Here is a 13,602-nt window from a genome sequence, read left to right on the forward strand (position 1 = left end):
TTTTTTAATTGTTTTAGCGCGCCCGCATGGTATCATCACATGACAGCATAGCGCCAAATGCATCAGCAAATTCTTTGATAATAGATTTTGAATTACATGTTTGCATGTCAGACCATGTGCCACCACACCGCGACGCTTGAATGCGGGTGAAAGCCGATAGAAACCAGAAAAAACCAAACTCGTTATCAGCAACACTTCTTTTTTGTTGTACGGACCTAACACCTCCTTCAAGCAGTGTGAGGATTGACGCCCCTCTCCGCGCAGTACTTGGACACCTCCTTTCTCAGCGTCTCCTTCTGCCGCGACACGAGGTCCATGACGTCCCGCATCTCCTCGCCGAGGTCCCACTCGCCCTCGCGCCCGCCGAGCTCCGTGTAGAGGTTCTCCATCTCGGACAGCACGGCCTCGAGCTGGTTGGGCAGCCAGGTGACGATGGGGCTACCGCCGGTGGCCGTCGGGTGGCTGGTGCGCTTGAGGATGTACTCGCGCGCGAAGCACCAGTGGCGCCAGCGGAAGTCGCGCACCTGGTGGAGGATCAGCAGCCACAGGCGGCGGGTCTGCTTGAGGGCCTCGACCTCGTCGTCGTTGGCGAGCGCGGCGGCGGGCGTCTTGCCGGCGAGCGCGGCGTCCTTGAGGCCGAGCTCGAGCGAGCGGTCCTTGACGTGCAGGAGGAACTGGCGGTGGTTGCTGGGGCGGTAGGAGCGGAAGTCCTTGAGGATCTCGGTGAGAGGGGTGTCGGGCATGGGGACCTGGAGGAGGTTGTCCATGAGGGGCACGATGGAGTCGTTGGCGCCGGACTCGCCGCGGAAGGACATGGGCTCGTCGTTGTTGACGCCCTCGTAGACGACGCCGTTGGGGAACATGCTCTGGCTGGTGATGCCGAAGATGAAGGTGCGGAAGGAGGTGTAGCTCTGCGGGCGCGACTTGTCCCACATGGTCTCCATGGTGTGGTTGATCTTGCGCAGCGAGGCGAGGACCTCGGAGAGCCCCTGGTTGAGGGAGGCGCGGTCGACGGAGCCGGCGCGGGACGTGCAGCGGAGCGCGGCCACGGTGCCCTTGACGAGGGGACCCGTGTTCTTAACCATGTCGATGTGGACGAGGACGAAGCCCGCCTCGGAGGACTTGGGGTCCAGGCCGTGCTCGAAGGCGCGGATGAGGCGGATGTTGTCGTAGTCCATGCCCTTGGCAGGGTCGGCGAGACGGTAGTTGTAGAGGGCATACGAGCCGGCGTACTCCATCCAAGGCTTGAAGCCGGTGCTGGATGGTTGTTAGGACACGTGAATGCATAGGAATAGCGAAGAAGAAGAGAGAGGGTGGATGAAAGAAACTTACATCTCGGCGCAACGAGCGATGGGTAGAGAGATGTTCTTGGGGAGAACCTGACGACCAAGACCGTACCCTTCGCCTCTGACGAAACGCTCATGGCAGGGCTCGAGCAGATAAGCAGAGGCAAGGAAAGAGTAGTCGCGGTAGAGAGCGTTCATCAGGGGCAGGTTCTCCTTGTACTTGTCAATGTGCTCTGTGAGATTGGGGAACTCCTTCTCGACAACGTCACCCAGCTTGGATGAAGCCAAGTAACCCGGAGTGCCGTCAAGCTTCTTCACAGGCATGTTGGCCAAGATGTCTTCAAGGGGCTGGAACTCGGCCGGCAGCACGGCGACGGGATCCGCACGGGGCAAGAAGCCGCGGGTGGTGGAGACCATGAAGGCGGGGAGGGAGTTGTCCTCCGGCCGGGTGTCGTCCAGGACGGGGAACGGGGTGGAGTCAAGAGAACCCATTGTGTGATGAACTGCCGGGGTAAACGTGGGGTGGATGAGTATCGTGTGTAAGTGAAAGTAGGGATGTGTTGGGTGTGGGTGGGTTGTGTGGGTTATGAGATGACGATGGTGTGTAATGGGTATTGAGTGCGTGCGTATTGGGTGTATTGTATGAGAACGTCCGTGTAAGTCGACTTATACGGCTTGGGAGAGGGGGTATAAGTGATGGGTATGTAAAGAAACCCGAAAAAATTGGCAAAAAAATCTCAGGGAAATCCTGCTGAAGTAAGGAGAGCCTTCTGTGTGTAGGCGTTGTGAGGAGTGAGAGTTCCAAGTTCAGATGGTTGGGACTTTCCGCCACTCGGCGCCGTGATATAGTAAATGGCCGGAACAGAACCGGCCTCACGAGGAACAATTCCGGCCTCTACGTGAGGGGTTGCTCGCTCCGGCCAGACATGACACGAAGCCCCCGTCCGCCGCCCGTCCATTTTCTGTTTGTCATATCAACCTAATCTCTGGTCACACGGGTCACTTGGGCGTGAACGACACATTGTTCCACACTCATCCTGCCGGCCACGCCCTTGTTTACGGCCTTTTGAGACCATCTTGACCATGATAAGCCGCTCTCTGGCCCTTCTTACCCCAGATAAACCCTGTACGGACCCTTGGTTACGCATGTTCAAAGTGATGCTTTGGAGATAAGAGAATATAATCAAGAGACAATTGGGCGGTCGTTCCGTCCCGCTCTGTAGTGTTGTCGTTGCCCGTCGAGATGCTGACTTTGGTGTCTGCGATGATTGGGGGCGGCCGAGTTCCATTCTGAGTTTGGAGAAGGCCCATTTTTTTCACCGACGATTGCCGCGGAACGGATGTGTGGCACACGGACCCGAGCATTGTGGCTGAGACACTAACAGGTTTCACCCAGATCACCAATAGAAAGATGTTAACCAAAGATAAGAAGACAAGTCGTTGTATTAATGAGTGCTCTGCTTGAATAAAGAATGCTCATCTGTTGAAGATGTATTCGTCGTGATGCCCTTTCCCCCTCGGCACTCCATCCATCTACTCTATAACATGTTGTCGTGTGTCGTGTGTCTAGTCGTTGCGTGTCGTATCAAATGAATGTCATAATCATTGCGGTCGTTGCCGATTCATCCGTTCTCGTCCATCATAACCCGTCATTAACCTCCGGCTGATTTAATGTTGAATTTCCTGCGCCATCAAATTAGGTTTTGGAAGTCGCTTCCCGACGGACAGGTGCATTTTACCTTAGTCTCAGCATCGCCCTTTGCTAGTTCAAGTTCTCAAAAAGACCCCCTTCCTCACGGATGAGGAGGAGATTGGAGCGTTCGGGGCCCCTTCGCGACTCACGGCGTGTCAAGGTCCTCCACGACTCGGCCGCACTTTGGACATCTTCCACGGCGCCGTCCTCGACGACTTCGACATCCTCCTCAGGACCATCAAGGTCCGAGTCCTCCGCGTCGTCATGGTGGGAATGCACGTCACGTGCCTTGGCAGGGGCTCCTGCCGGACTGCCATCTTCATAGACGTAAGCGGTAAACGTCTGAGTGAGGGTCGTCTTGCATCGCGTACCGGTCGTAGTAGCTGTTCCATATGCGGTGGTCATGGGGTTTCCAGCACCACCTGCGCCTGCACCTGAGTTTGTTAGAAAGGGGGCGGGGACAACAGGACCTACACCAGGGTTGTTAGTAGCTCCAGGGTTCGACGGGTTAGACGCCACGGGGTTGGAAGCTGCCGGCGGGTTGGTAGCCCCGGGGTTGGGTGCAACGGGGTTGGAGGCCGAGAACAGGTTGGAAACGGGAGGATTGGCCGACTGCACCGGGGAGGGAACGGGGCCGGGGGTAGCGATGGGCGCCGGATTCCCTCCCGTGACGGCCGGGGTCTGGACGGCGCCGCCACTCGGCGAGCTGCCGCCGGACGCGATGATGGCGGAGATCTGCGTCTCGATCGACTGAATGAGCTTGAGGAGATCCTGGAGGGCTTGCTGGGAGATCTGGAGGTTCTGTCTCTTTTCGATGTCGGCGGTCGCAATGGTCAAGATGCTGGTGGTGTCCCCGTCGGGCTTGAGATGGCCGCCCTTGTAGTTGCTCAAGAACTCGCCCAACTGGTTGTCGAGGTCCTCCAGTTGGTCGGTCAGCGCGCGGGTCGAGAGCTGGGCCTCTTGGATCGAGTCGATCTCGCCGGATCGGCCGCGCATGATGGCACTGGACGCGCCCTGGAAGGCGACGTGCAGGATGACGCCCGCTTGAAGAATCTTGGTGATGAAATGCATGTTGGAATGTTGCGCGCTTTACAATGAGTAGTGAGTAGTTAATCCATTCAACACGGCTGTCGAGACTTCTCGAGCCCCTGATATAGGTTTGTGGCATTGCTGCCGTTGTAAACATGGCAACGCATTCCAGTCGGCGGCAGCTTGCCGCTGATGCGATGGCATTCCTGCTGGAGTATGGTTCCTTGGTCAATGGCCGATCAACGGTAGCTGAAAGGAGAAAAGACGGTGGATGTTGTCTCTCCGAGGCCAGGAAATAACGATCGTTGTAGATGGACTGCATCTAGAGCCTGTCGTTGGCGACGGCGTAGGACCTTTGGCATTTTCAATTCTCGCGATGGCCGCGCGGTGCTTGCGCATACAATAGACGGCTGATATTGTGGGTCGGGAGATGGTGCAAGAGCGTGGCACAGGAAGAAATCATGGCGATGAAGCCGTTCACGGAAGCAACTCTGGATTGTGGAGCGTTGCAGGCGTCGGGGTGGTTTCGGGGATGCACGGCGAAGTTTGGCTTTGGGGGATGACGACAGAGCAAGCTCCCTTCTGGTACGGACGGCGGTGATGATCGGCCGTGGGCGACGGTGATGCATGACGCAGTCAGAAAAGAGACATCCCTGAGGTGGATTTGGGGTACGGATCAAACGCAAGTCTAACGGGCACTCGTAGTGGACGGTGATAGTGTTCGCACGGATGCGATGAAACGGGACTGAATGGCCGATGGCTCGCGAGTGAGTGTTTGTCGCCTGCCTGCTCATGCTGACCGCCGAAAAGAAGGTGGTTTATTCCCCACTCACAAGACGAGTGCCAAAAAGACGAAGCCTGCGTCGTCTGCTCGTCTGTCTGCCTCCTCTCTGGGCGACAGGAGCGTGGCGTTGGTCTCGACTCAATGTAGTTATCGATTCTCACTGGTGATCTTGGACTGTGTAAGGGGCGTGTTGCAATTATGGTTGGCGAATTCTCGGGATGCGTGCGGTAATGCGGTGAGACGAACGGAGCTGTTCCCTTTTCTTCTTTTCGTGGGATTCAGCCAGCGGCTTGGGCGGGTTCCCGGATGTCGCTCTGGCCTCATCTCGCGCCACTTGGCTTTCCATTTTCTGTTGGTGTCCGGTTGGGATGTTTGACCCTCGGGAGTTCGATTGGCTCTCGTCAAGTGGGATTGGAGTTGGGGGTGAAAGCATTTTTTTGTATCCATCTGACAGGGAAGTGTGACCACGGCAAATGCGGGAGGTTTGGCAGCCCAGCCCCTTTCAACGGCGTTTAGGGCTCCCATTCCCAACAATGGGTGCCGGCTGGCCGCGAGGTCATCTTCGATGCCGGTGCTCTTGATATGTCGGTAAAGGTAGGCGAAAGTCTTTGAACATGCCGACAGACAGTACTCTGTCCCTTCGAGTTTCGCGAGAGAAGATGTTGTAAATTGCAAGGAGTGGTGATGCAAATGACGGGTGCAGGGAAGGCAGATTACGATGGTTCTTTGGCCGCCCCGACGCCCCCATCAGCGAGCCCACGATGTTCCAACCCGGGCTTGGTTGATGTCCGCTCGAAGTTGGTCATTCACTTCACTGTGTGTGTCCGACCCGGCTTCTCCCTGCTCGTAGATGATCTTGCTGAATCGGCGCCTACCCCGTTTTCAGGACTCAGGACCGGTTGGTTGGGAAGGTTGATGCAGGTTGCTATCATTCTCCCAACGGTTCCTCGGCCGTCCATGCCTTCCTTGGTCATGCAATGGGAGGAATTGCGACCTGGAGGGTGAATGATGGTAGACGCAGGCTTTAAACGCCCAAAGTTCACCTCCCCGGGTTGTGTGTTCAAGGGGATTCCAGGCTGAAATGGAAGCCTGTAGTGGGCATCACCAATTCAAGGTTCCAGGCTGCTCCAAAGAAAGTGCTGGAGTGCGCCAGCCAAGCGTCCTGAGCCGCTGGATCATGGTGATGTGTTAGCTTGAGACCAGAGTGTTATCCCCTTGATCCTCGCCGACCGAGTATCCGAACCCATTGATCCCGCCGCAACTTTCTGCGGGTGCGTCCGAAAAAATCGACCACAGCGGCAGCTTTTCCCCAGTGATTGTTTGTCATCGCCAGCCCCGTTCCTGGCTGACATTGAGTACACGTCTTGTGAGATTGGAGTGCATCTTGCTCATGGTGCATCGCGGTGAGTAAGGCGGTCGAGGCATTAGTGCGTGGCCCGTATATTTATTTTTCTGGTCGTCCTCCATGGTTGCAGGCGTGCCGGGTCTTTGTCGTCACAGCGTGTCATGACCCTGAGGGAAATAAGTCGCTGTACATAAAGTCTGAAAGGGCCATGGATCATCGTCCGGTGTCCCGCGAGGTTGTTGTGGAGAGTGTGAAATGTAGCGTGCTATCGCCATTTTTCGAGTCAAGCCATGCCTGAAGGGGTAAGAGACAGCTGGGCCTTGTCGCGAGGTGTCGAAGTGTTTCGCCCTCGCCCTGACAATGGATGTAGGGCAGACTGGATGAAATGCTGCTGCTGCTGAGGGCGGGATGCAGAGGGTATCTCGCGAATTAAGGTATTGCCTGAGGCACGGCATGGAGCATGGAGCATCGGTCAAGATGAATGAGAGACAAGCGACTGGCTCGGGGCAAGAAGGGCGGGAGACCAAGAGATGACGCTTCGGACGACTGAAGAGAAGGGGGATGGATGAAGAGGAGGAAAAGGTAAGCTTCCGTGGCTTCCTGGGCCGCTACTCGCTGAGTTCAGTGAAGCAAGCAAGCAAGCCCCAAGACCTGATGCATCCTTGGTGGATGAGATGGATGCTCTCGTTGCTACGAAAAGGTACGAATACTGAGAATGATAGTATTGAGGCCGGCGGCGGAAGCGGAGGGTGCCGCGGTACGTATCCTTTGATTAACTGGCACCTCTCACGCTCACCCTTCACCCTTCACCTCGGTGCGAAGTACCTCCTGTGCGGGAAGGTACTTGGCCGTCGATGCTGCGCGCTGCGCGAAGCCCTGCGTGATGCAGCTCCTTCTGCGCGTAAATAGCAAGATTGGCCTTGTACCCCTGTACTTCTGGAAGGGGGAGAACCCCACCCGTGCATCCCTTTCCGGACCTACCACGGCCCCCCCAGGTCCCAGGCTCTCGCTTACCCACAACTGCGGCGCTGGCTGCTGCTGCGCGCGAGAGGAAGCGAAAGCTGGAGGTCAATTCTTGACGGAGAGTGAGAGAGCGAGAGCCCAGCACCACGCACCACGCACCCAGCACCCAACCCAGCATGAGAACCGTTTATTGTCACGCCGCCTGGTCTGGCGCTCTCTCGAAAATGAGACGCCAAACTTACCAGATGGATTCCCCCATAAAATAAAAATTCTCTCCTGTCCCCCATCAGACTTCCCACCCATCCTCCCATTCCATCCATCGCATCGTCGTCGCTGCAAACCATCACCACCTCGCCGCCGCCCGACCCGGAACCCTGACCTGCGAGTCGCCGACGCCAGAATAATCTGCCTGTCTGCCTGCGAAATCCGCACCTCACCGGAAACGCAACGCAACGCACCGCACCGCACCGCACCCAACGCCCAAAAAACCTTGCCAATCCCATCCCCCTACCCACAAGCCAGATCACAACCTAACCGTGGCCATTGGATGACCGGCTCGACCGCCACCCTGTTGATCAAAGCAGCTGTATCCCCGACAAAGCCAACCCTTCTACTTCTACAGCTCCCCGTCGCCTCCCCTTCGAACTTTCCTTCGTCACCACCATTTCTACACGTCTAATCATCACGCCTGACCATCCCACTCATCACTCAACACCACATTTATCGAAATGTCATCCACAATAGGTGTTCGACGTAAGTCGACCGGAGGCAAGGGCGGCCTCATCATCACCCTTACGGTCAGCGCCGACAGATTGAAGGAAATCCTTGAGCCCACACCCGCCAAGGAGGAGTCCCCCGTCAAGATGGACGTCGACGAGACCAGCGAGCCAAAGGAGAACCAAGAATCACAGGACTCTCCTGCCACCTCCGCGACCCTGGCTGCTCCCGCTGCCACGAACGGCGAGAATGCCTCCGACTCCAACCCCGCGACCCCTGCTGCAGGTGGAACACCAGCTCCCACGTCCATGGGACCTCCTCTCGAAGGCAAGAAGAAGGGCACCAAACGCGGTGCCGGTGCTGCCAACGGTCTTGGACCAGACGGCTTGCCCAAGGTTCGTGGCAAGCCTGGACCTAAGAAGAAAGCCAGACTGTACGTGACATCTCTACCATGCATTTGCGTTGACGCATACTTACGTGTTTGCAGGGAGGACGGCACGATCGATCCGAATGCCCGGTCGGGAGCCGCAGGACACAAGCTCGGCCCCAAGGCGAACCAGGGAGCTATCAACGCTGGACTACGTGCTCTTGACCGGTCGGGCAAGCCGTGTCGCAAATGGGCAAAGGGTGGCTTCGTCCTCAAGAGCTTCACTGGCATCGTCTGGGAGGTTCCCCGTTGGACCGCGCCTCCTAAGCTTTTGCTCGAGTCCACTGCCGAAGGATCGGCTGCTGCCTCAGCAGACAGCAGCACCAAGGAAAACAAGGAGAACGAGCAAGTAAAGAGCGACGCCAACAGCGCTGTCAACAGCGGCGTCGAGGCCGAAGTACGGAGCGCGCCCGGCAGTGTTCCCGCCAGCTCCCCCGCGCCGATGGCCATATCTGCCGCGTGATCGACCGCCGATGGATGTACACTTTTATTCCATTTCATCACTTAGGCAGAGACACGTTGAGAGTATCCCGTGCATGTACACTGCATGTACACAGAGGCTTGGAGTTTCATGGGCAAGGGAAAAAAGGTACGGAGACGGACATCATCTGTTAGGCACGTTTGCCAGGAGTTTTCAGAATTGGATTAGCCCTTGTGTGCGGCATTAGTCCGCTGGCGTTCATGGGATTCGGAACATTGGTTCAGCGCGGTAGCTACCAAGGGGAAGGCGTTCTTATGGACAGACACAAAGTGTACACTATGAAGTTTGCGCATGCACGAAGAGCCTCCCGTCGGGTGGTAGAATTGACGGACTTTTCAAACTGAAGCCCCAATGGCATTGAAGTCGTATGCATGAATTGCGTTGGCATGGCCGAAAAGAGCCGGGTGTTAGTGCCGAAAGCCTCGGCGACAGAAGCGTCCCACTCCAGAGGAGATTGAATCATGAGGGTGGAGGGTGGTGCGTACACGGCAGGCGAGTTATTTGGCGATTGAAAGGTTTGTACGATAAGCCGTCCGTCTGAGTCTGGAATATGCATCCAGCTCAGCTCTGACCCGTCATACAGGATAATCTCGTCGCAAGATTATTTGCATCGAGCGCATCCAAAAGGAACGACAAACTGATGGAAAGCGGCGGGTGATGGCTCTTTGGGGTACCGTGGTGGTCGGTGTTGTGGTTCATCAGCGCCCAAAGGGCTGTGGAAACCCACTGTCAAAAAAGCATTGGTACCCTCCTGTCATTATTCCCCCATCGAGCGCGTTTGCCTCATTGCGATGGAGAGAGGCTGGAACGTTGAACGTTGGTGACGGGTCGGATCATTACCTAAGCACCAAGGGGGCTGGGCTGCCAGAGCCCCGGACCAAGGTGGGCACCATGATTACCTAAGTTACAGTGCCAGATCCAGGTGCTACACTATGTGATGACAGCACTTCCCCTTCTCTTTGATGTTTGTCCAGACGTCTCACCCTTCATGCGATCTTTGTTCTCGAGGACGAGTTTTGCCAAAACAACCCTAAGCATGGACACCGTCGCGCTGGACACGTGTATGCCGGCCCAATCTCTCCACCAGGAGGGAGTCCAAGGGGCTTTACATCCCATCTGGCCATACGTAAGTACAGTGCGATGAGCTGCCGATGCCGATAGCACGGTCTCAACCTCTTGCACTAGGAATCCCTGGACAGCACTGGCTGCAGTAGGGGGACTGCTGTGACTGGTCCCGTTTGGCGCCTCAACTGGTCGACTAGGCTCGAACAATGACCTGCTCTTGTGATTATTTAGCGGACGCTCAGGACGGGCCAAGCCCAGCAGCGAATCAGTTGTCCGGGCGCTGGGAGGATGCAACTCACCACCCGTCCCTACCAAGCACCCAAGGTACCTTGCCTTGCCTTTTACCTCACCACACCTCACCTCTTGCCTGCCAGGTGCGGAGATTCCCACTCAACCACTTCACTGTCATCGCCGCGATAAACGAGCTGCACTACGCTGCCACCTCTGCACTGACGAGTGCACCCTCTGCCGTGCACTTCCAGATCTTTTGGTAGAGCCAAATATACTTTGATTCTGTCGAGGCTGCTTCCGTGGCCACCCTCAAACACACCAACATCGTAATAGTGCGAACCGATCTGTATCCGTCTCAGCACGCCATTCCGAACCCGATTGCTGGTTCGACGCTCCGACGAGCTCCCGTTTTACCAGACCTGCCCGATTGCCTGGCTCATCTCATACCGCCCATTCGAACAGATCCATCCCCCACAGGCTCGACAGACCTGCCTAGTCATTCCGTGAAGCTCGGGTTGCGGCTTCTCGGGGCTTTGCGAAGCTCCTAGAACGTGACAGGTGCGCCGAGCTCGCCGCCGCCGCCTTCCCCCACGATCCCCGACCCCTCCACCATGACGAACCCGTTCCATGGTTCTTCGCATTATACAGACTCCAACACGCCTATCACCAGCTCTGATCTACTCCCACGACGCTTCTCCTACGCCTCGGTCGCTTCTGGAGCACCCCCCACCCTTAACCCACCTTACCTCTCCCATCCCGGACGGACCTCGGTCATCTCTCAGATTCTAAACTCCTCCGACGACATCACCTTCGAAGCCACCGCGAGCAGCTACGACTCGAACAGGGGCGGCGACATGGATGGGGACAGGAACGGCGCCAGCCTCAACGGGGCGTCCGCGCGGTATTCGCAGGGTCAGCAAGCTCCCTCCTTCTCGAGGGTCTTTGATATGTTCATGTCGGCCCCGGCAGGTGATTCATCAGGTGTCGCAAATGGGCATGGGAGTGGGTTCTTTGTCCCCTCATACCTGGCTGGTTCAACGTACGTACAGAGGCTAGAGGATGCGCACTGGGCGAAGTTGCAGGCGCAGAAAGAGTCTCAGGCAGCCCAGGTGCAGGGTGCTGGAAACCTGACCACGAGCGCCAGCAGCGTCAGTCTTCACGGCAAACCGGCTTCACATCGCGGCGTGAACTATGACGTGATTGAGAAGCCGCCCGCGTTTGAGGAGGACGAGTCGTTTACCCCGCTGCCAACGAGGTGGAACCGAGACGATAAATACGGAGCTTTGGACATTCTGTCGGACGGGTTGGAGGTCAGGTATATCGGACCGAGGGGACAAACGGAACGCGACCACGAGGCTTACAGTATACGGGCCGACTATCATATGCCACCACAATGCGGTATCTACTACTTTGAAGTTCAGATTCTATCAGGAAAGCGAGACGAGTAGGTGACACAAACGATGGCGAACATCAACAGGTAACTGACGACAGCCTCCAGTATGACGATCGGTATCGGCTTCTCGGCGAAGACGGTAGCGCTCTCGCGGCCTCCGGGTTGGGAACCGGACTCCTGGGGCTACCACAGCGACGACGGTCACTGTTACGCCGGGCAGAATGGCGGTAAAGCCTACGGCCCGCCATTCACCGCGTCGGACGTGATCGGATGCGGTATTAACTTCCGAACGGGCTGTGCCTTTTTCACAAAGAACGGACATATTCTCGGTACGAGCTCCCTTGGCAAAGTCCAGTCCCCGAAGTTGTATTCGACTGACATGGTGTTACTAGGCACGGCGTTCCGCGAAATCGGAAAGGGAAATAACCTCTACCCCACAGTTGGGCTCAAGAAGTCAGGAGAGCACGTGCGAGTCAACTTTGGCCGAAGCCCCTTTGTTTTTGACATTGAGGGAATGATGACTGTAAGTTTCTTCGATCTTGTTGTGTCACAGAACTGGACTTCCGGAGTCAAGCGTAGCGTTTTGCTGCCTGTCTTGCGTGCCTTCCAGTGTTCGGTGTGCGCTTGTCGTTGGGCCCCTTCGTTGGAGAGCATACTTTTATATATGTTTGTCGATTTGCAAAGGATGCACGGGTTGTACTTACAAGATGTTTGTCATGCCATTTGCTAACCTTTCGACTCTTCAGGCGGAAAAGGCACGAGTTCAAAAAGAAATCGCCGAGACGAGCACATTGAGTCTTGCGCCGTCAATGAACGAAACGGAGCTGATCCAAGCCCTGGTAGGTTCATGTATGGCCAGCTCAACGGAACAGCGTCTTACAAAGAGACAGGTACTTCAATTTTTACAGCATGATGGCTATGTGGAAACGGCGAGAGCATTTGCAGAGGAGATTAACGCCGAGAAAAAGGCGCTGAGTCTCGATCCGAATGCCCCCATCGAGGGAATTAATGTCAAAGATGACGAGCATGCTAACAAGCGGCAACGTAAGTTGGTTGGGATAGTCTTGCTTGTCTCAGGCTAACAAAACGCAGGCATCCGAAGAGCTGTGCTGGAGGGCGACATCGACAGGGCACTTAAGTACACCAACGCTTCGTATCCCCAGGTTCTCAAAGACAACGAGCAGGTCTACTTCAAATTACGTTGTCGCAAGTTCATCGAAATGGTCCGATCCGGCGCGGAGCTGAGGGCGGCTGCGGAGGGCAAGAAAAGCAATGGGCACTCCGGCGGCGTTGACCTTAGTGCTTCAGCGATGGACCTCGATGCCAACGGCGCCGAGAATGGCGCGTGGGACCAGATGGACACCGAAGATTCTGAGGGCGGCGCGCCTCTCGGCATTGACGAACTGGAGCTGGCCACCTTGCAGTACGGCCAGACTCTCCAGGCGGAGTTCAAGAATGACCCGCGACGAGAGGTATCGAAACACTTGCAAGACATCTACTCGTTGCTCGCATACAGCAATCCCTTATTGGAGAAGGATGTTGCCCATCTCCTTGACAGGAAAGGTCGCATAGCAGTAGCAGAGGAACTCAACTCTGCGATCCTTTGTGAGCATGTATGATTCCGCCGCCTCGTACTTCAACTAACCCGTTACGTAGTGTCATTGGGCAAGTCATCTCGGGCTGCTCTCGAAAAGGTCTACGCTCAAACGAGCGTTCTGCTGGACGACTTGCGAGAAAACGGCGGACCAGGCGCCTTCGTATCGTTACAGGACGTCATCGAAGATATCCCGAAGTCTCCCTAATAGGGAAGGCAACCCTGTGACCAGCCAACCAGCAAACAGCGGGCTTCTAGGCTTATCGGGACATCATAGATGGTATTCCATTATTCTTGCGCACTTTTTAGAATGCCGTGTCTTCTGCCACTCCACTACTTTTCTTATATTCATATTATTGGCGTCAGGCTTCGTCTTGGTGGGGGGGTGGTGACTTTTGACAGTCGGCTCTTGAGGATTCTTGCATTGGCTGATGCGACGGATGGGTAGTTTACATAGGTCTTCAGTTGGGGCGTATGTCGCCGCCGCTCAAATGGACATGCTACTACTGTTCATATGTCTCGCCCGTCCCGCCAGCGCTGGAGTGACATAGCTGATGCCCAGTGTGACTCGCATGGTGGCGCCTGCTCGTGGGT

The 13,602-nt window shown here is 56.2% G+C and overlaps 4 protein-coding genes across 4 annotated transcripts; 2 read left to right on the plus strand and 2 right to left on the minus strand.

Annotated features, from left to right (window-relative positions):
* Positions 1-227: 227 nt before the first annotated feature.
* Positions 228-1,778, minus strand: GCG54_00011421 (uncharacterized protein; the record flags this gene model as incomplete). Its single annotated transcript, XM_045411326.1, has 2 exons — positions 228-1,257; positions 1,333-1,778. 2 exons carry the CDS (start codon positions 1,776-1,778, stop codon positions 228-230), a joined length of 1,476 nt encoding a protein of 491 aa, XP_045268384.1.
* A 1,270-nt stretch (positions 1,779-3,048) lies between these two features.
* On the minus strand, positions 3,049-4,050 carry GCG54_00011422 (uncharacterized protein; the record flags this gene model as incomplete). Its single annotated transcript, XM_045411327.1, has 1 exon — positions 3,049-4,050. The coding sequence occupies one exon, from the start codon at positions 4,048-4,050 to the stop codon at positions 3,049-3,051; it is 1,002 nt and encodes a 333-aa protein (XP_045268385.1).
* Positions 4,051-7,828: 3,778 nt separating this feature from the next.
* Positions 7,829-8,707, plus strand: GCG54_00011423 (INO80 complex subunit 4; the record flags this gene model as incomplete). The annotated part of the gene is made up of 2 exons (XM_045411328.1): positions 7,829-8,250; positions 8,305-8,707. 2 exons carry the CDS (start codon positions 7,829-7,831, stop codon positions 8,705-8,707), a joined length of 825 nt encoding a protein of 274 aa, XP_045268386.1.
* Positions 8,708-10,632: 1,925 nt separating this feature from the next.
* GCG54_00011424 (Ran-binding protein 9) lies at positions 10,633-13,216 on the plus strand (the record flags this gene model as incomplete). The annotated part of the gene is made up of 7 exons (XM_045411329.1): positions 10,633-11,465; positions 11,520-11,743; positions 11,807-11,937; positions 12,161-12,253; positions 12,323-12,458; positions 12,507-13,019; positions 13,071-13,216. The coding sequence occupies 7 exons, from the start codon at positions 10,633-10,635 to the stop codon at positions 13,214-13,216; spliced, it is 2,076 nt and encodes a 691-aa protein (XP_045268387.1).
* Positions 13,217-13,602: the final 386 nt, after the last annotated feature.

Source organism: Colletotrichum gloeosporioides, assembly GCF_011800055.1.
Source record: "Colletotrichum gloeosporioides strain Lc1 chromosome Unknown consensus_17, whole genome shotgun sequence".
Lineage (NCBI taxonomy): Eukaryota > Fungi > Ascomycota > Sordariomycetes > Glomerellales > Glomerellaceae > Colletotrichum > Colletotrichum gloeosporioides.